The sequence below is a fragment of the Bos indicus genome, chromosome 26 (assembly GCF_029378745.1).
Source record: "Bos indicus isolate NIAB-ARS_2022 breed Sahiwal x Tharparkar chromosome 26, NIAB-ARS_B.indTharparkar_mat_pri_1.0, whole genome shotgun sequence".
Classification (NCBI taxonomy): Eukaryota; Metazoa; Chordata; class Mammalia; order Artiodactyla; family Bovidae; genus Bos; species Bos indicus.
The window spans coordinates 33129816-33156914 of record NC_091785.1 but is presented as its reverse complement, the minus strand read 5'-3'; the positions used below and the strand labels follow the sequence as shown (position 1 = coordinate 33156914).

Sequence of the window (27099 nt, the reverse complement as noted above, 5' to 3'; positions counted from 1 at the left end):
TGTCATGACTGCCCGGGAGTGGGTTGCTTCTGACATCTACTGGGTAGAGGCCATGGGTGCGAACACCCTACAAGGCATAGGACAGTCCCCTACCACAGAGAGTTATCCAGCCCAAAATGTCCATGAAACTCAGTGGTGCTATTACTGGCCTAACTCAGCCATGTCCAGTGGGCACGATGGTGGGTGAGAGCATTAATGGGAGAGAAAAACAGGAAGCTGAAAGGTCACACAGAAGAGAGACATCATCACCATCATCTACGAGGGGAACTGAAGGATGAGGAGCAGCGAGGCTGCAGGAGCAGAGCAGACCTTCCAGGCAGAGAGCAACCACATCTTTGAAAGCAGAAGAGCAAAAATACATTTACGGGAAACTGAGTATGTGCTGGGAAGGAAGGGATGGGGCAAACAAGGAAGTCTCCAATCCCATCACTCTGTTTGGGAGAAGGACCATCTTCATTATGCAAGGAAATATATCTTAGTATTAAGAGCATGGGTTTGGAGTCAGGGCTAAACTTAAATCCCAGCTCCACCACCCTATAGGCTGTGTGGTCTTGAACAAGACACACACTCTTGAGTTCCTAAACCCAGTTTTAGAAAATAAAGCAGAGGGTGGAAGTAGAGGATAAAATCTACCTCAAGCGGTAGTGTTAGGAAGAAATGAGAAAATGCTCATCAGTGGCTTGGCACACTGCCACAAAAAAACAGATACTGTCAAATAACACAAATGTTTTCAAAGGTTACCCTGGCCCCAGTGTGCAAAATAAAATAGGGAAGGACAACCAGAATCACTTTTTCCTGGATATGCAAAACAACTGAAGACAAAAATACCAAGATTTTACAGAACAAAAACCAACCTGAGCAAAGCAGAGCTTCCAAGGAGCTTTAAAGTCCTTGATGACGATACTGTGTAATTGGAAGTAACAGGGCGGTGACACAGACGGCTTCTGTGTCCAGTGAAATCACGTCCTTTGAAGGCAAGGTTATCCAGACAAGTGGAGCTACATATGCACCCATCTATCCAACCATTGATCCCAGCCAGCATGAGGAATGAATGCAGTGGAAACCTTGGGAAGATCTTTACTGTGGCCCTTGTTGGTGATGACGGTGAACTTGCATGCTGGCCAGGGTGGAGTCCTGAACTTGAGTCTCAGGCATAGCAAGAGTCCTCCCTGCAAACTTGTAACAGAAGTACCTTGATCCATTTTCTAAAAGCCTTCTTGCTTAACAATCGCTCACGCTGGCATCTCTCCTTGCATGTGATTCTTTTTTATTTTATTTTTTAACTTTACAATATTGTATTGGTTTTGCCATATATCAACAGGAATCCGCCACAGGTATACATGTGTTCCCCATCCTGAACCCTCCTCCCTGCATGTGATTCTTACAAAGAAATAAGGACACTTTCACATCAATGATCCTTAAATGGTAATGATGTGCTTTCTTAAATTCCCTCCTGGTGAACTAAGTTTCATTAATAAGAATTAAATCATTTCTGCTTGATACTCAGAGGGCCAACTCAGATGTATCAGAGTGACAGTCGTATAGCCCTAAGAGTGACTTTTGCTTTCAGAAATGAACTAACCAGGTACACAAACTATGCCAAACAGGCATTAAGAATGAGACGGGAAAATAAAGAGAGTTCAGGGACCCTTTCTGGTATCCACGTCACCACCCATCACCCACACCAACCACAGGGTCTCAAGTTCCACCTTGGGAACACATTTCTCTTGCTGAAGGCAGATCTAGTTTCCCCAGAGATAAAACCCAAATTATAGAAACAAGTGACCAGCCTTTATCTGCACATACTAAGTTGCTTTTATTAATCCAGAATGGCATGCTACAGATACTGTACAGCATGAACATTTATTCATTACAAAAATGGCTTCCAAACCATTAAAAATGAAATTGGAATAAGAGCATAAAACGGAACAGTAACATCACAATTGTTAGGAAACATTCAAAGTATTCACAAAAAAATGTTATAGTTAGCATTTTAATAAACCAGAGAAAAACCGGAGACAGTTTTACAATCGCTTCATGTCAACTACAATGGCACTGAATGAACAGGTTTTAGCTTTATACAGCATTTTGTAACATCAACATGCCTAGGTTTTTTTTTTATTTTTAAAGTGTGCTACCTACTTGTATGTCATACAGGTACATAAAAGCGGCAGCTGGTTTTTCCTTTAAGAGTAATCTAATATACAGAATTTTTGGCCCTTAAGGGTTTATACCTCTTCATTTAAAATGCTTTCTGGACAATCTGCTACCAAACACGTCTTGTTATAGGTGACATTAAAACTACATACAAATCTACCTATGTAACATCACAGCAAAACATGATGAACGAAAATTACAGCATCAAAAAGAGGGAGAAAGCTAAAGTCACTGAGAATTTTGGCACATAAAAAGTTTTGCACACGGTCAGTCCATGTCCTCAGGGTGCAGGGTGCTCGCCTGTGAGTTCACAGGGGAAACGGGACAATTCCCACTGCTGCTGGTACAGCGTTCTAAGATTCCCTCACTAATGTTCAAGTCTTGTTTTACATAATGGCTTTTAAAGCAACTTTCGTTAATGCTACTGATCCTTTAATGCAACTATTAATGTCCATTTGGCGGTATCTGGGTTTCATACGGCAAAAAAAAAAAAAAAGTCCAAAAGGGAAACAAAAAATATATATATACACATTTTATATATAAACTTAAAAACCTTGTACAAATGAGTTGTTATATATAAGATGCTTATGCTAAGGGGAAAAAAACTTTATACAGTTTCAAGAAAAAGGAAAACATATTTTAAAAGGGACAACGTACAGGTTCGACGAGCAATCTCTAAAGCAATAAATACTACTGGTCCAACAGCAATGTGATTCCATTAATTGTTGAATAGCAACCCCCTCCCCCCAAAAGAACAACACCATGGAACAAGGTATATTAACACATTTTAACCCTTTGTTTCTGTACATTTAAACAATAACAAGTAACATCACAATAAAAGTTGTTTCACACAGAAAAAAAAAAAAAAAAGTAAATGGCACTGCATTCCTTGTGCCCTTATGGTTTAAAAACCAGATGTAAAATGATTGGTTCGCAAGCTCGTATTTAATACAAATAATACAGAACCAACTCCTTTTGGAGGGCTGCTTCAAAATTGCTTCTTTTTTTTTTCTTTTTATTTTTTAATCAGTCTTTTAAAACTAAGCTATCCGAACTACATAACAGTTATGTATATATATATATATTTTAAACGCTACAAAGACTTTAAACAGCTGTTGATAAAAATTTTGGTAGAATCATGAGGTTCTTCTCTCATCTACATATTTAAAAGGAGAAATTGAAATAAGAATGGGTCAAATATTGACCAATGAACTCGATAAACATTAACTAATGTAGCCACGTGGCACAAACGGAAGAGGACAACACGAAAACCGGGCAGGAGGGTGGGGGCGGGGCGGGGCGGAACCGAAAATAAAGAAAAAGCAAGAGGAAAACACTCCACAAAGCACCCGGGGCTGAGGAGGGTAAAGCTATTCTAAAGACTTGGTGACGAGGGACAGTGGCTGGGGCTGGGTCCCGGCCAGAGCGCCGTGGGAATGTAAGGAAGATGTCGACGGCTGTGCCAGAGATGCGGGGGGGATGGCAGGCGGCTGCAGAGCGGCGGGAGGCAGGTCCAGGGCCCCGTTGGCACAGAGGGCGGGGGCCTTGCCGTGGGCGGCCTCGGCAAGCAGGAGGGCGGGCGGCGGAGGCATCATGGACAGGTGGGCCAGGGGGTCGGGCTTCAGGGACAGCGAGAGAGGCTGGGTCTGCTCAGTCTGTGACTTGGCGTCCTGGGGGGGGGAGCCTAGCAGGTTGGGGGAGGAAGGAGGCGAGTCTAGTAAGCTTCCATCTGAAGAGGGTGGACTGAGGCAGCTGCCTTCACCTTGTATGTAGCGAACGCACTTTTTTTTTCTCCTAGAAACAGGGGAGGGAGGGGAGAGAGTTATCTGTGAATAAAGGGCAAAGATGCCAAGGGAGAGAGTTATCTACTGCTCAGAGCCAAGAGGACCGCCACCTAACGGTGCCCCCCGGGGAGACATCGCCCAGCGGCCAGGGGACGTTTAGCGCCACGCTGGGGTGCCCGGCTCACTGAGCTATATGCCCGCTCTGGCAAATGAAGTGTCAGACCGCACAGCTCCCTACCTACCTGCTTCCCCTGCCCCGCTAAACACCCGCCTTCCCACTGACCAAATACAAGCGAGCAGGCTCAAGGGCGCCACCTGTGGGCCGTGACAGACAGCGGCTGCGTCCACGCTGAGAGGCGCTCAAGAGCTTGTTCGTTTCTCTTTTTTGGCTTAGACATCCCTTCATTTCCCGTGGTAACCATTCCCCTCCATTTCCACCACTACTGCCCCCACCCCTCGATGGGTGTGTGTGTGTGTGTACATGTGTGTAAAAGAGACAGACAGAGCTCCCTCCCCAGGCGCCTCATATCCATCTGAAACTCAAAATGCTGACTGTTGAGCCCACAGAGCTTAAAGGCAGCGCGAGCAAGAGGCTGAAAAGGTTTTATCCCACCACCTCCACCATCACCACCACCAACCACCACCACCACCGCCACCACCAGAGGCTGCTGGCGCCCAGAGAACTTTTTGGGCTTGTCTGTTAAGAACCACACCAAATCAAGAGAGGTCAGAATCAGTTGTGAAGGGGGGCGTGGACAGGGGGGGAGAGGGAAACGAAAAGAAAACCAAATAAACTAAAAAACAAAACAAAAATAACAAAAAAATAAAACCACCAAAAAACAGGTAGAAGAGGATAAACAAAGGTGGGGGAGGGGGAAGAATAAGAAAAACAGAAAATGATCCAAAGGAACAAGAATAACTGGTTGTATGGCCTGCAGGTTGTGGATTAAATTATGATTCAAACTTTTTTTTTTTTTTTTTTTTTTTAAGATTTGGGGTCTTCCCCTCCCCCACCCCATAGTGAGAAGGCTAGAAGGAGAGATGGTGAGAATGGGGATGGAGGGGCAACTCGCCCTGGTCCGTATGCCAGGGCCAATGAGTAAGGGTTCAGCCCGTCACAAGGAAGTGACAACCAAGAAGATGTGCCAGGGAGTCGCAGCGTGGACTTTCTTGAATCGGGGGTGGGGGTGGGGGGGTTATCAGGAGTAGTGTTTAAACCAGAAAGACTAATTTTGCCCTGCGCCAAAACCAGAGTCTCCCCTCTCCATTTCCTGTTTACATAAGAAATAGGATTGATAATTTCAGAGCCTCTTGTGCTTATCCACCTGAGGTGGGCGAAGTCAGTTCAAGACACTTGAGTGTGTGACCTCACAGCTTCCCCCTAGTATTCATCCCAGTTTGATGGGATCGTATGTGGTAGGACAGGTGATCCTGGCAATCAACCCCACTCATGCTATTAAAAATAATGCAGATACAGGGGATGTGCTGACCTAAGAATACAGTCCGAACCGCGGCCGATAACACTGTCTAAAAACAAGTGTGTGAGTACCGGCTGGCTTCCGGTCATGGGAAAGCAACCAAGATGCTGCCCAGTTGAAGGCCACCACTGTCAGATGTCAGTGACCTTTGAAAGGAAGTGAGTGCACTGAGTCCCTCCTTGGGTTTGTGCCCCAGAGCTGCCTGATGATGCCCCTCAGTGCGTGGGGTGTGGACTCAGCAAGATGGCAGGAGGGAGGGGAGGCGGGGGGCGAAAGGGCACATGCTCAGTCCTTCCTGCCTCCCAGAGGCCGAGACCCATTGGGCCAGTGGCTTCAGGGCCTCTCCATCCCTGCTCTGGGTCAGAAGGAAAGTGAGGACAGTCTGCCTTCACCTTCCAGTTGCCAAGGTTCCTTTTCCTCCTCCAGGATAGACTGAAATGGACTGTGGGTTCTGTTCCCATCCCAGAAACCCAAGATAAAGCAATTAAGCCTCTTAAGAGTTTTAAACCACCTTAGCCTGCAGATCAAAACATGCTCAAAAAACTAAGATGTCCATGCATTTTAAAAATGGGAGAAGAAAGGGAGGGGCATAAGCAAAAGTGAGAAAGCAACAGGGACAAATGAGAGAGAGGGGAAAGAGGAAAGGGACAAAGAAAGAACAGGGGGAAAAAAATAACAGGAAACAAGGGAATGACATCCAGCAGCGTTCCATGCTATATTAGGGCAGAGTGAAAAGATGGGAAAAGCAACTTGGTGGGCTCAAAACAGAATCTTGTTAAAATGTCCTCAAATGTCAAGTAAAATTAGAAACCCTGTGCAGGGAGCGAGGAGCCCTGATTAGCTGGGAACATTTCTGGTGCTCCCCTCCCCCGTTCTGCCCTCCTCATGGTTTGAAGCTTCCATGTCCTGGGGATTAGTGGGGGGCATTTGAACACAAGACACGTGGACTATGAATGACACGGTGACCGCTCCTTCTAAGAGGTGGCAGAGCAGATGGCAGTTGGAACCCACACATTTCGGACAGGCCAGAAAATGCCTTGTTTTGCAAATCCTTTTATTATTTTTTAAAAACACATCTTGTATTACTAATTTAGCATCAAGCCAGAGATCCTAGCAAAGTCAAGAGAAAAAGTGGAGGAAAAAAGGGACAAGACCCATTCTCTTATCCTCCTCCACCTAGGCTCCACCTCTCATCAAGGTGTGGCCCCTGAAAAATCGGTTTTTAGCTTCTTATGGATTCATTCTGAAAGGAAAGTAAGAGTTCTTCCTGATCCTATTTTGGAATCACACCCTTAAAGGAGCAGATAATGTATTGCTAAAGCTTTTAGAGTGGGAAACGAGCACCCCAATGAAGGAAAAATGGCCCCGGGGAAGGTCTAAGGGTGCTGAGGCAGAAAAGAGGAAAGATGGCGCTGGGGCGGGGCGGCTCAGCGCCTGAGCAGCCACGCTGCACACGGACGGCTGCCCCCGAGCTGCACTGTAGAAAACCATGTTTATGAAGCAGCTCCAAAGCCTTGGGGTCGTTTGTTTTGTTTTGCTTTGTTAAAAACGTCACGAAAACTCTTGTTTCTGAGGAGGATTCCACACTCAGGGTTTAAATGAGGTTGGAGCTAGGTCTGAGAAGGGACAATCTAGTTAGTAAATGTTGGACATGATAACTTTCAGCCCCCCAAAGTGCCAGGTCTAACTCGCAGTTAACTGCTTCCAAAGCAGTAAGAGGGATTCATACACCACCACTCACGCCCTACAAATAAAATACACAAACCAGGCCACAAACCACATTGCGAGGGGCACACAACGGTGTCAGCTGCACCTTTCTACAGAGCGTGAGGAGCACCCACTTAGGAGCGTGCCCTGGGATAAGCTAACCTCTCGCCATGGCAGAGTGGTGATTCAGCAGCTAGTCGTCTTTCTACTCAGCACAAATAAAGGTCTGATACAAATTCACTGCCTATAAAGGGTCATCAGAGGTTCCATCTTCTAGGCCAGCCCTAGGGAAAGCTCTGACACCCTCCACCAGCTGCACCATGAAAACTCTTTTCTGTTGCACAGACAAGATCCCAGGACTGAGTGGCAAAACTATTTGTCACCTCCAGGGACACTGTTGTCTCACAGAACGGGTGGGGGTTCCCTCTCCTGCTGGATGAGCACCCAAGCCCCCCCGTCCTCACTCAATGGGCAGAGGGTTGCCTGTGGAGGGAGGTCTCGCTCAAGAAAGGCTCTTGGGCCCCAGCTCCCCTCAACGTCTGGTCAACATGAGGTGCTTCTCTCGTAAGGCGTTCGGGGAGGGGGAGAGAGGCGCAGGAGACTGGTGGGCATGCATGTGATGGAATGGACATGGGAGCTAGCGTCTAAACATGGAACACACGGCAAGGGCATGGAGGAAGGGGACACGTGACAGGGGAGGCACTACAGACAGGGGGCGTGTTTGGGTGTTGAGATACCTACCATCATAATATTCCAAATTCAAAGACTGCTTGTATCAGAACAAAGAAACAACAAATTTAACCAAAGGTGGTCATTAAAGGAAAGGAAATGAGACAGGAACTAGCTGGTATCCCTCCACCAAGAAGGAAGTACCTATACCTTCCCTGAAATTACAGGTTGGATGGAACCTGCAGGTGGAACACAGGCGTTTAATTTGGACTCTGCTGATTCCCTTTGGAACCAGAGCTCTGTCTCTCTAAATATATGTATAGATACATATACATATTTCTTTTTCTCCATCGTGCAGGCCAGCAGCGCTGCAGTGCGTGACCTCTGCTTGTGGCCCTGTAGCTGGTGCATGCCGTTGAATGCCACGCTTCTTTTCAGCACTGTAAAACAATGTCAGCTAACCAAGCTCCTCTGTCCAGAGATGTAGTTTTAAAACAGAAAATAAACAAAAACACAAAACAAAACTAAAAGAAGCCTTCCCCCAGAGCCCTTCTCCAAGTGTCTAGCTCCAAGTACACGGGAATGCTATCACTGCCAATCTGAGCTCCTTCAAACCTCGGGACACGGTGGGTCTCCCTCTGTCCTGCAGACATGCCACAGAAGCACTGACAGGGCCAGGCCAGATCCAGGATGCCGGCTTTCAGAGCAAAAGGGTAAGTGCCCGTCCTGGTCTGTGAGGTCTGTGGTCTAGGTCCTACCACCAGGAATATGTTATTTATAAGAGCAGGGGAAAGAGAGAAAGAGAAAAGTAGAGGACACAGCATAAAATTAGCAAGGAAATTTTGAAGAATGAGGATCATTAGTCATTGATGCCAGCGGGGAAGTAGATGGGAATGAGGTCAAAATACATTGACGCACTAAGGTACCAGAAGGACAGAATGCTTTGATTTTTCCCAAAGGCCTTGCAGTAGGGGATATACCTGCATGGTTTGCACCATAAAGTCTGTCGGTCAAGCCCGAACAGTGCCCGACACTTCTTTGGAGTATTTGCATCTGTTAGCATAAGGTAAACACAAAAAAACACAACACAATGGTGGGTCGTGCTCAGTTGGATGTAAAATCTCGGCTACAGCTGACTCGTCTTCACTATCACCTTGGCTCTCTGTGCCTGTCTTCCCTCACCAAGGACATGAAGGGAAAGGACTTCTAAGCGCCAAAAGAAAAAATAATAAAATAAAATGATAAAACACAAAAAGAAAAAACAACAACCAGAAACCAAAAAACAACCAGGAAAAAATAAAAAAACAAAAACAGAGAGAGAAGAGGAGGGGGAGAAGGTGACGTCGTTTGTTTCTACCTAGGCCAGGCTCACGATGGATGTCACCGAGCCCCCGTCCCGGGCGGTCGGGAAGAGGGGGCTGGCAGGCGACATTCCCTGGGAGGGGGCGCGCTGGGGTTTGCTGTCGCTGACCCGAGGAGGCACAAATGATGCTGTTTTACAGTGGCATTGTGGCTAGCAGCAGCGAGGAGGACAAGCATGTCCCTCACAGAGCAGTGTCCCGCGCCCTCCTGTCTCCTAAGATCCACACACAGAGCCACAAAGCAACAGGCCGGAGGAGGGGGAAAGGACCGAATAGACCAGCTGCAAACCAGCACAGCGAATCTGGGAAATCTATACACACCTGCAAGGGCCGCACCAGTTATTCTGTTGATCAAGGCCAAAGCGCGCTCGGCATTTCTTAGGAGCGCTCAGGTCTGAATGAGTTCAAGAGAGAAGCGAGCAGAGGAGAAGGACGTGGGAGAGAGGGAGAGGGAGAGAAGAGAAAAGAGAGAGAGAGGGAGGGAGAGAGAGGGAAGGGGGGAAGAGAAAGATACAAATAAGAAAAAAATAAAAATAAAAAAGGGAATAAATCAATGACCTGGTTACTAATTACAAAATATTGACTTTTGATTTTTAACTTTCTTTAATTAAAAAACAAAAAAGGTAAAAAAAAATCACATTCTTATTCAACTCGTGAAATTAGCTGTTGCAAATAAAGCTGCAGTATCCCTTCTTTGAGGACTGTCTCTCCGATTCGTTTGAACTGATAAAGGGATGTTAGCTCCTCAAGAACTAGCTTTTAAATAATGTTTTTCTTCTTTTGGTTCTGCTTTTTCTTTTTTTTTTCCTCTCAATTTGTTTTTCTTAAAGAAGAAAATAAAGCAAAGGAGGGAATTAAGTTTGTCACATGCTCTTTTCTTCTCAGAGTACAACAGTTTAAAAAGGAAAAAAACAAAAAACAAAAAACTACAAATAAAACCAGAACAAAACAAAACGAAACAGAAAGAAAGAAAGAAAAGGGGTTGTGGTACTGGGATATTGCAGCTTTTGGAATGTTCATCTTTTCTTTAAATCTATTTTCATTAATATTAAGAGAGGAACAGATAAAGGTCAATAGGCTGTGTGAATGAGCTATTAGGAGTTAGTTAGAAGCTCACAGCGGCATTTAAGCAGGTACAATCAGTGAAATGCTAGTGGATTTGCAAGTTATGAGCAGAAAAGTGAAAGAAGAAAAAAAACGAAAATAAAAAAAAAAAAGCAAAGGAAAAAAATAATCATACTGCGGATGCATGCTTGCGTGAGAAAACTTAGTGGGAGCGATGAAAAAATGCCATTAGATTAAGGAGGTTTATTACTGAATTCCTTCCATTTTGTTGTTGTTGGTTTTTTTTTTTTTAAACCAGTCTCTTTGAAAGAAATACTGCATATTCAATTTGCACAGTTAGTTCAACTCTAAATCACTGTCATCATGGCTTAAACAACTGTTACGGGAAAAATAAATAAACAAAGCAGAAGTTAAATTAAATTCAAAAAAAAAAAAAAACAACAAAAGCAAAAAAAAAAATCTACTGAAACATACAAAATCATGTAGATGGTCATTTTAAAGAATGTTCAAAGGTCATACGTGTTTTCATGTTAATAAAACTATAATGGCAAGAAAAATTAAAAAACAGTTTATCAACTATTTTAATGACTCAAAATGACATTAGCACCTGTAATCGGAGGAAGTGAAAGGCAAGGATTTAGGAAACATTCGCTGTGTTCTGAAAAAAAAGAACAAATTATACAAAGCCTTCACAATGTTTTTGTCGTTGTTTGTAAAAGCCTGGCCTTCTCGAAGGGCCCTCTGAGATTGCCTATGCAGTATTTCTAATTTCTTCTAGAGAATGACAAACCTCCTTAATTTAAATCGGGTGCAATAGACCACTGTAAAGGCATGCATCAGAACATTCAGGAACAGCCCAGTTAACATCAAACACTCGCACACACCCCCTCTGCTCCCCTAGCCCCCTCCTCATCCTTACTCAGACACATACAAAATAAGCAGACTGTATAAATCCCCGTCTAGGCATGCCTACTGCTCTCCGCTTACAGGCTCTGCAGTTATTTAAAAACACATTCCACTAGACTTACAATGTGCTTTTCATGCAACAATGAATGTTACTAGCTTTAAAAGGGCAGTCATGAAGCAATTAATTAAAATGCATAAACAAAAAGGCTGGCTAAGATGGGTTCCCCCCGCCCCACAACGTCCTGGCCTTGAATTTCTCCTGCCTCCCCCAGATAGAAGCCTGACATAAAAGAGTGGTCCTCAGAGTACAGCTCCCTTCCTCTATCCTGCTTATTCTAACTTACCATTGGTCTCCCCGGGCTGCTTGTCCCTTTTCCTCTTCTTCTTTTTCCCCTAGATAAACAGATGAAACACAGGGCATTACTTCAGGAAACAGACAGGAGGACGACAACGTCTGGGCTCACCTGGAGAGGCGGCGGCAGGAGGAGGGACATCACCTGCCATCTCCAGCCACACCCACTCCTGAGTGTTTTCCAAAAAACCCCAGTTCCCTTTAGTCCAGGTGCCCTTCGACTGTGCTCCAGCTAGAGGAACGCATGTCTAGCGGAAGAGCTGGTATCAGTGGGGCAGAGGGGAAGACTTCTTTTCCTGTACATCTGTGTCCACCCTCAAACCTGATCCAGAGCATCCATAAAAGGGGGAATGAGGCCTGGATGGGGAAAGATTCAGAGAGGTGTGGACAGACAGGATTGGAAGTGGCCCAAGAGCCAAGGGACGAATAAGTGATTTTTGAGATGGCCACGAGAACCCCTTGCCCGATGCAAATCTCTTACTAAGGCCAAAAGCTGCTCGCTCGGAATCAAAAAATTAAGACTTAGTAGGGGATTTTCTTAGCACTGTAGCATGGGTCTTGATTTTAAAGTCAGAAGGGGAAAAAAAAGGCGAAATAAACCCAGAAACCATCTGAGCTCCTTTTCAAACTGCTGAGTGGACATCCATAAAGGAGAACATTTGGTCCTCACCATTTTCCACTTATGTAATGACTGTAATACTCCTAGTAATATGGACTTCCCTGTAGCTCAAACAGTAAAGAAACTGCCTGCAATGCAGGAGACCAGGGTTCGATCCCTGGGTTGGGAAGTTCCTCTGGAGAAGGGAATGGCAATCCACTCCAGTATTCTTGCCTGGAGAATTCCATGGACAGAGAAGCCTGGCAGGCTACAGTCCATGGGGTCGCAGAGAATCGGACACGACTGAGCGACTAACACACATGTTATACTACTAGTAATGACAGCTACCATTTACTGAGCACATACTATGTGCCAGACATGGCTCTAGTGTGCTATGCCCAGTGACCCATTTATCCTCGCACAATCCTATTTAACAAGCACGATCACCATCAGATTTTACAGATAAGGACGCTGAGATACAGGGGTGCACGCAGTTTCCTGAAATGACATAGCTATCAGATGATGCTGTCGACGGGAACCCAGGTGACCTCAGTTCCACAGCCCTTATCCACTAGACTATGCTGCCTTCATATTTACGGCCTTGTCGTCTGAGGAAGGCTCTTAATGGATTACGGGTCAAGCGTTGCATGGAGTCGTTCACATTCCCCACCTGACCCTCCCTGCTATCTTGACGGTCTGCCCACAGATGTGAATGTGCAGTGGGATTGGGGATGAATTCTGCAGAGGTAACCACCTCCCCTCCTTATCTGAAACTAGTTTTCCCTCACCCCGATAGCTCTGGTCCCATCCACATGAATTAGCCGCCTGGTCTATATGAAATGTCACAAGCAAAATGTCACGTCTATTTGTTTCAGAATATGCAAACATCCTTTGCCTGGTGGTTGGCTTAGTTTGCGCTTCCCTAGTAGCTCAGCTGGTGAAGAATCTGTCTGCAATGCAGAAGACCCCCCTTCAATTCCTGGGTTGGAAAGATCCGCTGGAAAAAGGACAGGCTACCCACTCCAGTATTTTTGGGCTTCTCTGGTGGCTCAGCTGGTAAAGAATCTACCTGTAATGTGGGAGACCTGGGTTTGATCCCTGGGTTGGGAAGATCCCCCGGAGAAGAGAAAGGCTGCTCACTCCAGTATTCTGGCCTGGAGAATTCCATGGACTATATATAGTTCATGGGGTCGCAAACAGCTGGACACGACTGAGTGACTTTCAGAAGTTCTCATGGTGTGTTGACATCAACTCAAGAAGAAACAAGAAAGAAAAGCCATAGGCAGAAAACCTGAAAACCCACCTGGCTCTGTGAGGGGGACACCAAGGCAGGGATGCCTCAGAGTCTTAGATCTACATGAGGGCTGAGGGTCAAGAGTCCTAGAGAAAGCCTCTCAAATCTGGGGGCCTGTGGCATCAGGGAAATCTCTCTGGGCCCTCATTGTTTCCACTAGAAACATGTTCCGTTCCTTGGCATACAACTTTAAAGAAGAAGCAAAGAAAGGAGTTTGTGTGTTTTCTCATGAGCCCCAGCTGCCCACCTTCATGTCTGTGCCTCTCCTACGCCAGGAGCAAAGCGCTACCCGGCCATCCTGAAACAGCAGGAGGAGCTAGCTTCAGTTTATTTAGGAACCTGAAAGAAAACCTCAGCCAGGCACAGAAATGGTTCAGTTTCAGGCAGTGCGGCATCCATGCAGTCAAGGGCTTCCCAGTCATCTCCAATATAGGGCTCACCCATGTTCAATCTCCTGAAATATATTCTGGAAGGCAGGTGACAATTCCTTTACCCCTGGGAAGCCATCCATGTGGGATACAAAACTGAGATGTTCATGACTGAGGCAATGACCGTTCAGACTAAATGCTTCTAGAGGGCAGGGACTGTGTCTTAACTGGAAGAGGATATGAAGGAACGAATCAACATCATGAAGTGAATAGGGAGATGCCTTTCAAGGGAGGCGGCCCCCTTGTTATCTCTTTAAATGTAACAAAAGAAGAAAAGGCCTCAAATATGATGGTGAGAGAGGGAAAAACTCATGATATGCAAATTACTGGGGATTTATCTCGTTGACTCAGTATAGAAGAGCTAGAAAGGAAGGAACTTCTATTACAATGTCACGGGTTAGACATCACTCTCTGACTGAAATCTTTTCTTGTGTGTTCCAGAGTGTGCACCAAGTCCAACCCCCCAAATGTGACTGTTTTACTCAATTCTATTCAGCTAAGGTAGCGTATAAAGGCTTCTATCACCACTGGGCTAGAAAAGCAGGATTGTGCAAGAGGCATAAGGATATTAGTTCAGAAAACTTTTCCCAGAAGAACCTTCAGAACTTGACAACAACACCCAGAGTAATTTATAGAAGCTTCTATGTCAAGTCAGTAAAAAAAAAAAAAAAAAAAAAAGCTAAATAGTTCCCACCACAATTCAATCTCTAAACAGTTTAATTCTTGTTCTAGACCACTTCCTGAGATGAGAGAGGAAGTGAATGAGAGAAGAAGGAAAGAATGAAAGAAGGAACAAATGGAGGGCTATGTGTGTTCAAAGCCACGTGCAATGAGCCTCTGATAAAGGAATCTGACAGTACCCCTTATGAGTGGTAAAGCTCCTATAGCCCCAAATCCAGATATTACCTCTAGACTTGATCTCAAGTCTTTTCAGGGGTTGCCCTATTATACCAAACCTTTTCCCAATGTAAAACCAAGCTAAAATCATTTCAAGTGTCTTGAGAACCTTCTGAAACCTAGAAAACACTTCTTAAGAAGCCTTGGGCAATATCTTGTCTTGAGTCCAGGAAGTCCACGGCGGTATTCTTCTGAAGCTCTCACAAAGCCAGCCCATACCTTTGTGGAGATATCACCCTATAGGACTCCAGGAGGCAGCACACACACAGACCACAGTGTGCATGGCACACCCTAAGGTTGTGCAGTGCACGCCCTGCACAGCTGTACATGAAGGCTCTCGTCTGACCCAAAATGTCTACTGGGGATAGGATACCTAGAGAGTAGCTGAATTCCTCTCTGTGGTACCATTCTAGATTCCTCAAAGAATTGGGTCTGTAGCAGGGAGAAGCTGGAGATGAACTCTAAGAACTTCTGACCCGAAACCAGGAGAGCAGCTGTCCTGAAATGAGATGGCTCTATGTGTGGGGAGCCGCAGGGCCTGCCTGCTGCTGGCAGTCTCCACCTCGAGGTCAGGTGAGGGTGAACAGCAAGCCTGTGGGAGAGCGTTAGCTTTCTTATCCTCTTCCTTTCAGCTCCAGAAGAAAGGCTCCTCCACCGCCCACATGCTGAGGTCGAATGGAGAGGTCCCAAACAGCTAAGAGCCTGCGCCTGACCGTCTGTGAGTGACGAGGGCTCTGAGAGGAGCCAGTGTGTCATTGGGAAGTACAAGCACTGACTCCTGTTTCGACTCCCCAGGAGGAATCTGTTCTATTGCTGAGTGAAGTGCATGGGACCTACGAGGAGACGGGTGGCTGTGGAGATGAAGACACAGGTGTCTCGGTCCTCCCCATCCACATTACATACACGCGTGTGTGTAAAGGTATGAGACTAAAGAGTGATGACACTTGGAACAGCAGGGCAGTGGAAGCAGAAAACAGTCTTATTCCAGGACCCACACATTCAATGCAGATGTCTTGTGCTTCCTGGTTAAGTTCTGAGAGAGCTCTGATTTAACTCAATCCCCACAATACTGTGTTGACAGTAAGCTCACAAACAGCAGTAACTGAATGGATCTCAACTCACATACACAGAGAGCTTCCCCACCACAGGGGAAGGCCAGAGGAGAGCTAGGTCAGGGAGCACGGATGGTAGAAGAATCATCCATGGCTCAGTACCATCAACAAGAAACAGGAGGAGATGCCTGCTGCCAGCATTAAGACGGGTTGTTTGCCCCCAAAGAGTGGATGGTAAAAATCACTTCATGAAACTAAATGCCAGGTAATGAAGTACGAAGCAAAATAAGAGACATTTCATCCATTAGAGAGGAGAATGAGCCCAGAACTTGAGTTCCTGGGCGAAAAACCAGAGTAAGAAAGAATGGTGAGGTGACAGAAGACAGCCAGTTCATGGGAGGAGAAGAATCCAGAGTGTTACAAGCACTGTGGTTAGTAAAGACAACAACCCCTACAGTGTTTTCTAAAAAGTAGGAGAGGGGATTAGGCAAATCCCAGAGCCAACAAAAAGCTGAGGGACACACACAGCACCCAACACACACACCTCCCTGTGTCACTTCATCCATTCTGCCAAAAGATGGCTTCTACTGCCTACTTACACTCAGAGATATTCCCATCATGCCTCTCTCAAGATGCACTAGGCTTCCAACTTCTATTGTACCACATCCTAAACCAACAGTTTTTTTTCCCTCTTAAGGGTGAAGGCACTGCTAGAACAGCTGTGAAGAAGTAAATGCTCTCCTTTCAGCTGGCATCACTGCTGAGAAACACACAGGCCTCACTGGGTGTATTCTACAGCCATGCCTCTTCAAAGATGTGGGCAAGAAGGTATGAACAGCCCTAACCTGGCCCCACAGGTCCCCTGAGATGGAACACCAGCCCCCTTCCTCCTCCTTGAAGAACTATCCCATGTTGATAGAGCCCTGCAGGAGGCTAAGACAGAATCCTCCAATCTGGTGCTGACGTAAGGTGCTAACAGTCACAGCTGGGCAGACTGAGTGGTACTGAAGCCCAATTCAGGTTGGCAGGTTGCATTTCCTTTGTCCAGATGGACATCCACCACATCTCTACAGCATCTAGTCCCGAGAAAAAGGAGCCACCTACATAGTTATCCCGTGCGGACCAGCCGGGGTACAGCTGCATGTGAAGCTGTCGCTCTTTCCGGGCCAGCTCATAGTACTTTGCTTGCTCTTCTCGGGACAGCGCATGCCACTGGAGGGGACAGGGTGAGAGACAGAGAGACACGCAGAAACGTCACAAACCACACTGTGGCTGGGGACGGACAGCGCTTCCGTCGCAAACGGTGTCATCTGAAGATGCCTATGGTCTGCAGGGGCCTGGCACTAACAGGAGGGCCCAGACCAAACCTGACTTGTCGTCTATGATGTTTGAGTCTTTGCTCTCTGCAGGTGGAGAAGACCAGGGTGTGGCTGTTGTGAACATCATTTGAAGGCAGAGTTACTGCTTCCAACTCCACAAAGACCATGGAAGGAGTCAAAGTATGGCTCAAGGGAAAGGACGCTCCAAACCAATGGGGACAGGGACATGTCACCCCACCCACCATGTCCTATTCTGGCCCTCTTCTCCCAGCAGGCACGCCACTTACCCTCCGGCCCAGGATCTGGTTGATGGCTGCACTTTCTTTCAACGTGCACTCAGCTACAACCTTTGCTCTCATTTCCTTCATATACAACATGAATGCATTAAGAGGTTTCTTTATGTGGGGCTTCTTCTTTTCTTCTTCCTTTTTGGAGTCCTGATGCTTTCTGGATAGGGACAAAACAGACAGACGCAACCCAATGAACAACCCGATGAACAATCCCGAGGTCAGCTTCCTCCACAGCAGAAAGCCCGCCTCCTTGCCTGCTCAACGCCCTAAGCAATTCAGAAGGAGAAGCACACTTCTACTGGGTCTTCTCCATCCTGGGAAATGGAACAAAAACATCCTGGGGGGTGGGGGATGAGGGAGATTTTGTCATCACTTCCTCAAGGTTTCAGTTCAGTTCAGTCGCTCAGCTGTGTCTGACTCTTCGCGACCCCATGAACCGCAGCACGCTAGGCCTCCCTGTCCATCACCAACTCCCGAAGTTTACCCAAACTCATGTCCATTGAGTCAGTGATGCCATCCAGCCATCTCATCCTCTGTCGTCCCCTTCTCCTCCTGCCCTCAATCCCTCCCAGCATCAGGGTCTTTTCAAATGAGTCAGCTCTTCGCATCAGGTGGCCAATGTATTGGAGTTTCAGCTTCAACATCAGTCCTTCCAATGAATACCCAGGACTGATTTCCTTTAGGATGGACTGGTTGGATCTCCTTGCAGTCCAAGGGACTCTCAAGGTTTAGAAACACAAAATTTTCCCCAGAGGGAAAAGCACATTGTGACCGTTCCCACCTCAGCCAGTGTCTCTTGCGGGATCAGGGACAGTAGGTGCGTGTGCGCTCAGTCGTGTCTGACTCTTTGTGACCCCAAAGACTGTAGCCCACCAGTCTTCCCTGTCAATGGGATTTCCCAGGCAAGGATACTGGACTGGGTTGCCATTTTCTCCTCCAGGGAACCTTCTCAGCCCAGGGATCGAACCTGAGTCTCCTGCGTCTCCTCCATTGGCAGGCAGAAGTGCTTGCAAATCCCAGTCCCTCCAAGAAAGAGCTGTGTTCTCCCCCACAGTGGGCACATGCCTCCCTCTCTGTAAGGCAGGTGCTTACTGAAGTCTGACCAACCTCGGGTAGGGCCACCACCCAGGCACCACGGGCTAAACGCACGGTGAAGGAGAAGAAGAGGACACTTACGCGCTGTGGAGTGAGCCGACTTCACTCTGAGAGGATTCCTGTTTGACGGTCGGCGTGACTATGGCCGGGTGGGGAATGCCGGTCGTGTGTAGAGTGTGATGTGGTGGGACCATATGGGGAGGGAACCTAGAAGACAGAAAGCTGTGTAAATCGTCAGAATCAAAATGAATGAATGGGGAGGGATGTGTACACACAATTAAAAGAAAAAAAAAAAAAAGAAAGAAAGAAACAGCACGTAACACTCACATGAAAGCAACCCAAGGCATATGAAACCTGTCAGCATTAATTAGTGATAAATTAAACATAATGATTCTCATAATGTCATTAAAGCCAATCTTCCCCTTCATTATTGCTACTGACATGAGACATTACGATTGCTAACATCTTCAGCAAAAGGCAAGTTCAGCCGGTATACTTGGAAGACAAAGTAGGCTTGGACTACTTGCTGGAGATCACAAGTCCACTGGTTTGGGAGGACACTGTTAGTGGCATCTAAGACTATTTCTTAAGTCCTAATCAGCACTAGAATGAAAGATGAAATCTTTTGTTGCATATTGACAGCTAAATAAAATATTAACGCGGCTGAAGTATACATACATTTTTTGACAACGCCGTGCATGCCTCATTAGGCCTCATTCTGTTGATGGGAATGCAATAAAATTTTTATTTCTCTTTTGCTGCTGTGGTCCCATCGTTTTGACAGTAATGGGAGAGAGTGAGGCAGAAAGATGGGGGGAATCCAAATCACTGCCATCTGGTTCCCAACATACGTCACAGATGTTTTAAATAACTTTGTATCAGAGATGGCCCCAAAAGAGCATTTTACACAGACAACCCCCCTGAGTGAAGCTTTGAATTCTGGGATTTGTATATCCTCTCCCACTCTAAAATTCTAGGGTTCCTAAATTACTTTTACTTAAAATACTGCCTATGCATTAGAAGATCTTACAAAGGATGATAAGAATTATTAATAAAGAAAAGAATAGTCTGTGTTTTTCCTCTAATACTGTTTACTTTCAGGCATGTTATTTTGGACATGGTTTAAGCCATAAATCGGCATTTCTCAACCATGCAAACTAGCCAGAACATTCAGAGCTTATTTTAAAATGCTCTTGGTTCATCTCCAAACTGACAACGGGATGCAACCCATGCTGCTGCTGCTGCTAAGTCGCTTCAGTTGTGTCCGACTCTGTGCGACCCCGTAGAGAGCAGCCCACCAGACTCCCCCGTCCCTGGGATTCTCCAGGCAAGAACACTGGAGTGGGTTGCCATTTCCTTCTCCAGTGCATGAAAGTGAAAAGTGAAAGTGAAATCACTCAGTCATGTCCAACTCTTAGCGACCCCACGGACTGCAGCCCACCAGGCTCCTCCGTCCATGGGATTTTCCAGGCAAGAGTACTGGAGTGGGGTGCCATTGCCTTCTCAGGATGCAACCTATAGCTCTCGTCTTTTCTGATACACTTGGAGTCACAATTTGTTCTCGGTTAGAAGAACTACCCTCCTTAAAGGAATGTACATTACTGTAGAGAAAGGTGGAATGAGGGATTACAAGGGGTGATTCCCCCAAAGAAAACAAAAGGGCAGCCCTCAGGTTCTGCCCTGACAAGATTAGGCAAGTTTAGGTGAAGGGGGAACCCAGATCAAGCAACTGCTGCTTTCAGCATAAATCCAAACCATGACCACCCCACGTACAAACCAGGGAAGGACCACCTGCTCTTTAGGAAGTCAATTCTGCTGGTCACTGGAGGTGCTAATGAGACTTGATTGTGACAGTTAGTTCACAAGGATCCTGTACTTATTTACAAGGTTCTTTTCCTATGTGGACTGGAAATCTAAGTAGTTTTCATTTTACCAAAAGAATGCAGCAAATGTTCATCAGAAAAAAAGATGAAAAATTAAAGTCCTAACTGACTCTGCACAGATCAACAGAGAAACTACCAATAAATAATGCAGAGTTTTGAAGAGGGCCCAAAATCACAGTGGACATTTGACTTGGAATTTCTACCCTGATGCGGCTTTCTCCTATAGCTGCCTTGACAAATTTACCACAGTTTGGTAACAATAGCATGATTTTTTAAATAAGAGTCATGCAAGTTCTTTTAGGGTGTCAAGAAAAAGAAAAAAAAAAAAAAAAGAAAAGAAAACCCTGAGAGAGAGAGAGAGACTGAGAAAAAAAAAAAGTAACTTCCATCCCCATCCCCTCTCCCCCAACAAAAAATAAAGAACAAAGCTTGGGAGGTACTTGGGCTCCCAAGTTACACCCTGTTCCTTCCCAGAGTTTGAAGGCCTCTGAGAAAACGTAAGCTAAGAACATGTGTTCTTCGAAGCTCTTGGGTGAAGCAGTGGGTGGAGTGGCAGCTTTTACTGTGAATTTTAAAGGCTTGACATTCCTCAAATACATATGTTCCCTTCCTGCTGACTGAGAATATGTGTACAGACAGACAGAGAGAGAGAGAAGGGGGAGAGAGAAAAAATACTCTGTGTGCATTTATGTCTGTGTGTGTGTGTGTACACCAAACACCACAGTCAGACACCAGAATGTGAGTACATTCTGGGGTGGGGAAACATTTCTAGTGTCGCCATGAAGACCAAATACTGCCAAGTTCACATACCTACACCCATATCCCCATACCTGAGAAATGTATGACAGAGAAAGGGACTCGCGTGTGTTTGTGTGTGTGTATGGGCTATACACATACTTTCATGTAAGAAATTCCTTTCTGCAGACAACTATTTCGTGCAATGCAATAAACACCCTAAAAATTCTAAGCAGCTCATTATATCCCCCCGTCTGCTTTCATGGCTCCAAGCCAGAATATAATGATGAACCTTAACTTGTTAAGGACAACTAATTTTTGTTTCTGGCTGTCTCAGGGGCTTCTGCCTTCCCCACTCGCGCTTTCCTTCACTGTTGACACGTTTCTGTTAACTGGATGTCATCTGCCGGCCTTGATTTTATGCACAAGCAGTGGGATGCATTTTCCTGTGCAACAAGCCTGCTTTGAGCTGCATTAGGTTTGTCATTATTCTCTCATTTCCCCCCTTGCACTTGTAACATTTCATCTCTTCCTGCCTTATTTTTTGTGAGCCACGGTGCACCCACATTATGGTTTATACATGATCTCGCTCCCTTTGAAGCCGGCAGATTTCAGAGCCCGCTCTCGTCAGGAGAAGAGCCTTGCGCCAATTTAGCAGGCTGAGGGCCCGGAGCTCCAACATCTCAATCTAAAGGGGGTCACAGGGTGGCACAAGTGAGTGTCAGCAAGAGCTGTTTAATTGCCAATCTAGGCTTCTCCATGGTGTTTAAAGTATAATGACCCATCACTTAATTCTGAGAAGCCCTGGCCCCGCTGCTGAAGAGAATGAATATCAAAGGGTGTTCTGGAACAGGGCAAGCTGCCTACATTCCCTATAACTGCCATAAGTATAATAGACCCACACTTCTGTCGCCCCATTACCACAATAATGTATTTAATTTGCTGTATACGCTTTTTAACTAGCTACCTTTCATAAGGCCTACCTGGGGAATCGGCTGCCTACCCCCCGCACCTCGAGCCCCCTAACCTTCCCTCCCACCGTTCCCTTCCTCTCCTCCACCCTCTGCCCACCTAGAAATCATCGGCTAACCTCCTAATGATAATTCAATCGATAAGCTTAACCTCAATCCCTATCCTACGATTACTGCACCGCTTTGAACCTCTGGAATGCACCAGAAACAAACACGAAAAAACAATCCGGTGCGTGGGAGGAATGCTGGTTCAGAGGAGGCAAGCCGTGGGTCCAAGGTGCTCAGAAGCAGTTCTCCTCCTGGGAGACTCCCTATTCGTTCCCAGGCTTTGCGAGGTTGTGGTGACATTATTTAATGAGAATAACCTTCCTCTTCTTGCTAGAGAAGAGGACACACAAGCATTTTCCCGCCTAACCGATACTGGTGTGGATTTAGAAATTGACATGATTTATCACAGGTGGGAAACAGATAAATTCTTTACGGCTGCACAATACCCATGGCATGATGACAAACGTTAGAGATGCTACAATTTATGCTTCTTCATGAGTGTGGTTCTCTCTCCTCCACCAAAATCACTGTTTCGTAAGTAGGAAAAGAGGCATCATGGCCCGTCTTTCCAACCCTTCCTTTGGTCTAGGGTCCTCACACTGGCTACAGAGATTGGGGAAGGAGGCTGGGAGATGGCATCCCTGCCATGTAAATGCATGCTAATTTAATTAGGGGCCATCCTCAAAATGGATTTGTTGTTGCAGCCCATCAGGAAAGTCTAAACCTCCACCGATTTAATTAACTTGACTGAAAATCAGATGAACAGAAAATAAAACTATCATTAGGAGCAATTAGTGACTACTTAAACATACTGCTGCCAACCAGTTTGTAAATAAACTAGCAGTCACTGAAAAATTAGCCAGAATTAATTAGAAAGGGGGGGGAAGGAGAACATGGGGATTAAAAAGATCTAGGTACACACATGCGGGTATTTGTGTATATGTGTTCTATATACATTATATGCTTAAAGATATGTGAATGTATACATAATCAAAGTGAAGTCGCTCAGTCGTGTCCGACTCTTTGCAACCCCATGGACTGTAGCCTACCAGGCTACAGGCTACCAGGCTACGGAGGTCCATGGGGTTTTCCAGGCAAGAATACTGGAGTGGGCTGCCATTTCCTTCTCCAGGGCATCTTCCCGACCCAGGGATCGAACCCAGGTCTCCCACAATGCAAGCAGATGTTTTGAGCCACCCTCTGAGCCACCAGGGAGGATTTTTTTTAAACTTCAAAAAATATAGAGCCGCAAAGGCCAACATGGTCTCCATCAGCCACATATGGCTACTGTGTACTTGAAATGTGTCCAGGCCAAACTGAAAAGTGTTATAAGTGTAAAATATACATCAGATTCCAAAACTAAGTACACAAAGAGTTAAGAACTCATTAACAGTTGCTTTACAGAGATAATGTGTCAGAATGATATTTTGACTAATTAGGTTGAATAAAATCAATCATTAAAAATAATTTTGTCTAAGTTTTCTTTCCTCTTCTTTTAAAAAATATGGTTACTAGAAAACTTAAAATTCCCTTTGTATATTCCCTACATATAAGGCTCACCTTCCATTTCTACTGGACACTGCTACTTTAGACAGAGATGTGTTTGGGTAGGGGAGGAGGTGGGCGGGAGGGGAATGCTCTTTTTTGTTTATGCTTAAGAGCCTGGAGCTTTGAAAAGACCAATAACCCTCCCTCAAATTCTTTGTATATACAATAATAAACTTACCTACACCCTTTCCTTTCTTCCCTGGTTTAGGGTAACAGAGAAATAACACTTTAAAAAGCTCCCCGTGTCCTAATTATTTCTTCCTGCCTTCTTAAGTTCTTAAAAATACTGACTCAGAAATTCAACCTTAAAATTCTGGCATCACCCACCTGGGAAGTTAGTTCAGAGCAATTTTTTTCAGTATTTTCTAGGAGAAAAGCCTAACACTCTATGGGTCTTATAGCCTTAGACCTACACGTAGCAGACATGCCCGGATGGTCTGGGAGCATCCAGAGAACTTTCTGCAAAGTGACTCATGGCTGTGGTTGAAGGCGCTGGGTCTTGGAACTCACCTGGACATGGAAGCGTTGACAGTCAGGGCTGTGGGGTAGGGGTGACGGAATCCTCCTGTCGTGATGGGGTACACGGGCTGGCCTTGCCTACAAAGAGCGGGGTACACGGTGAGAACGTGCAAATGGGGGTGGGGGTGGGGAAAAGGAAAAGAAGAAAAAGGAAAAGTTCTCTCTGCACAGTAAGCTTTATTCTCATTTGATCAGAACAAAAATCTTGGGGATTGTACAGGAAGGATCAAAGGGAAGAAACACAGAACAATTTGAATGCCATAAATCTGATAGGAATGGCTAATTAAATTTTATAACCTTTGCTTATGTCAATAGAGACCCTCTCCCCAAGCTGAAAGTAGGTGTTTTGTTGTAATAATTAAAGGCGAAGTCTCGCTTGCTTTAATGGAGCCATCACACTAATTGAGGGCTACACATCCAAAGGAAAACAATAATGAATGTAAATTTATACCAAAATAAAGTACAGTGAATCAAAGGACTTCAGTTGCGCTTTGGGCCTCTTTCGGTATTTAGATCTCGGTGAGAAAACATTAAATTAACAGAGCTTAATTTGTAGCCTTTTGTCAAATTAACAAGTGTTGACAAGAGTTACCGGGGGGAGAATCCCCAAGAAGAATTGTGGGTAACCAATAGACAATCACACCTCATTACAATAATTAAAAAATACAGCAACATGCAAAATAGCATCCTCATGAAAGACACACAACTCTTCCTGACAGAGGGTTGTCTGAGTTGGCTATTCCTTTTTATCTAGCCTTCAAATATCTCCCCATCAGCTGAATGGGGCAACTGATGACTGAGGACTAGTGGAGGCATGGCCCCGCCCACTGAAGAAGAAGAAATAGGACACACACTCCCATCCACATCTACCCTTCCTAATAGAGTTCAGGAGCAAAAAATGAACTGAAACTACACCTGGGTTGGTATTTAGTACAGCTACTGTGTAACACAAGGTTCTTTTTTCCTTAAAAAAAAAAAAAGAAAGAAATTGTAGAATATGCTGAGCTGGAGAAATCAAGGTGCAACTGGGGAGAAGAGGTGAACCACTTTGAAACTGTATCTTCTTTAAGGTCATGAAAGGTTAACTTCCCCAAGACCCAAACTTGAGAGTTTTTCCAGGATTTATTCCTGATAGGATTCAACAAATTGTCCTGTGTTTTTAAGTAGTAGAGATCACCGATCAACGTGGAGAAAGATATACACAGAAGCACTCCGTCAGAAGTCACGGTTACATGCACGCGCACAAATACAGGCACGGTATGCCCATACGTTCAAGGGCCCTCTGCTCTGACTTTAAAACCCATGTCAGAGTTGTCTAGGAAAGGTTAATGGGTGGTGCCAGAAAAGCAGACTAGTGATAGGAAGACAAACTGTAAAAGCAGTCTGATGATGTGGAGCGCTGCCAGGACCTAGGGCTGATACTCAGGAAGGCCCTGTGCCCTGTAGTGAGGATTCCAACGACCCCACACTCCCTCCCCTCAGAGTTTGGTGAGCCACTTAACATGCAAAGACTCTCAGAGAGAGATGCTGGTTGGAGAACATGGAACTTCTCAACAGATGCAAATTTCCACTGTGGCTGTCAAACTCGGGAATGATGGCTGGGGTGGGGGGTGGGGTTGTGACCCTCTGACTCCCACTCCCGGATTTCAAAACTAACCCACTCCTCTGCTGCCTCAGTCCAATGACAGGACGCCAGTTTGGGCTGCCACCTGAAGAGGCATGATAGGCTTCACAGGAGAGAAGCCCTCAGTCTTCTGCAATTCCCAAAGTACCTTAAGGGTGTCTATGTTCCCAGAGAAGAACCTACAGCCTTTGGTGACCGTGGGTTAAGAATGCTGAATATCAACAGCTTTTCTCTTATATCATCCATCTGAATGGCTATTGACTTGCCTGCTTTTCCATTGGGCAGATCAGCAAGCATCTTCCCCACAACTCCCCACCCATGGCCCTCCCTCCCCTCTCATGTCTTCTAAAGACACACACACACACACACACACACACACACACACACAGAATAAATAATAAGCATGCCCGTGTAAGAAACAAAAAGGAAATTAAAAAATGGAACTCCTTACTGTGGTACTAACCATCCTAGCGGATGGGGGATTTGTCCTACGGTGCCAGGTGACAGTGGGTAGTACGGAGATATATCTGGAGGGTGCGGAGGCCGTGGGATTCCTGGAAGAAGCAGCCACAGTTTAGGTGCAAGAGAAAGAGAGAAGTGAAGAGAAACCATCAAGTGATGGAAACAGGGAGAGGATAAAGAGAGATATCACCTCTGTAATCCCAGCACGAGCGGTTTTCCATGAGTCTGATCCTAAGACTTGTCGGTAAGTTTCATCTCATTATCCCTCTGCACCAGCTTGAAAAATTCATCTTCTTCTAGATGGATCATACACTGGCTAAACACATACAGACTTAGAAAATGCCAGCTTGAATATTTCTGCCTCATGGGATCGGTGTGATTATTTGAATTGGGGAAAAAAAAATCTGAAGGGGCTGGCACATAGTACGGGATCGAGTAATATTAGATCCCTTTATCCCCAGAGCTTGTCCTTTTCTTCTCTTTAATTCTAATGACTTTCCTGCATGAGAGTTATTCCTCTGGTTTCTAACATACTTTTGGAGTTATGGCTTTTAGAAAGGTTACTTCTTTCTAAAAAGGAAATCAGCTTCTAAAAATTAACATCTAAAAAAGTTGTGCTAAGTCACTTCAATCGTGTCCGACTTTGTGACCCTGTGGACTGTAGCCCACCAGGCTCCTCTGTCCATGGGACTTTCCAGGCAAGTGGGAAGTCCAGGGTGGGTTGCCATTTCCCTCTTCCAGGGGCTCTTCCCAACCCAGGGATCGAACCAGTGTCTCTTACATCTCCTGCATTGGCAGGCGGGTTCTTTACCACTGTTTAAATCTGTCGAACTCTGATTGAAGATGAGCTGTAGGAG

General features: G+C 45.6%; 1 protein-coding gene across 39 annotated transcripts in view; it reads right to left on the bottom strand.

Moving 5' to 3' along the window:
- Positions 1-1791: 1791 nt before the first annotated feature.
- TCF7L2 (transcription factor 7 like 2) overlaps positions 1792-27099 on the bottom strand; it is a 202193-nt gene continuing 176885 nt past the window's right edge. For 6 of the 39 annotated variants that reach the window (XM_070780831.1, XM_070780838.1, XM_070780837.1 and 3 more), the window contains 9 exons: positions 26232-26334; positions 24148-24234; positions 18534-18674; positions 17355-17514; positions 16853-16960; positions 11472-11520; positions 10829-10879; positions 9478-9550; positions 1792-3951 (listed from right to left, as the gene is read on the bottom strand). In XM_070780831.1, the coding sequence (XP_070636932.1) occupies positions 3528-3951; positions 9478-9550; positions 10829-10879; positions 11472-11520; positions 16853-16960; positions 17355-17514; positions 18534-18674; positions 24148-24234; positions 26232-26334 (1196 nt within the window). In that variant the 3' untranslated portion in view covers positions 1792-3527. Of the gene's footprint in view, positions 3952-7866; positions 7896-8775; positions 8849-9477; positions 9551-10828; positions 10880-11471; positions 11521-16852; positions 16961-17354; positions 17515-18533; positions 18675-24147; positions 24235-26231; positions 26335-27099 lie in introns of those variants that run through there. The other 33 variants (XM_070780833.1, XM_070780841.1, XM_070780845.1 and 30 more) reach the window with 20 other exon arrangements.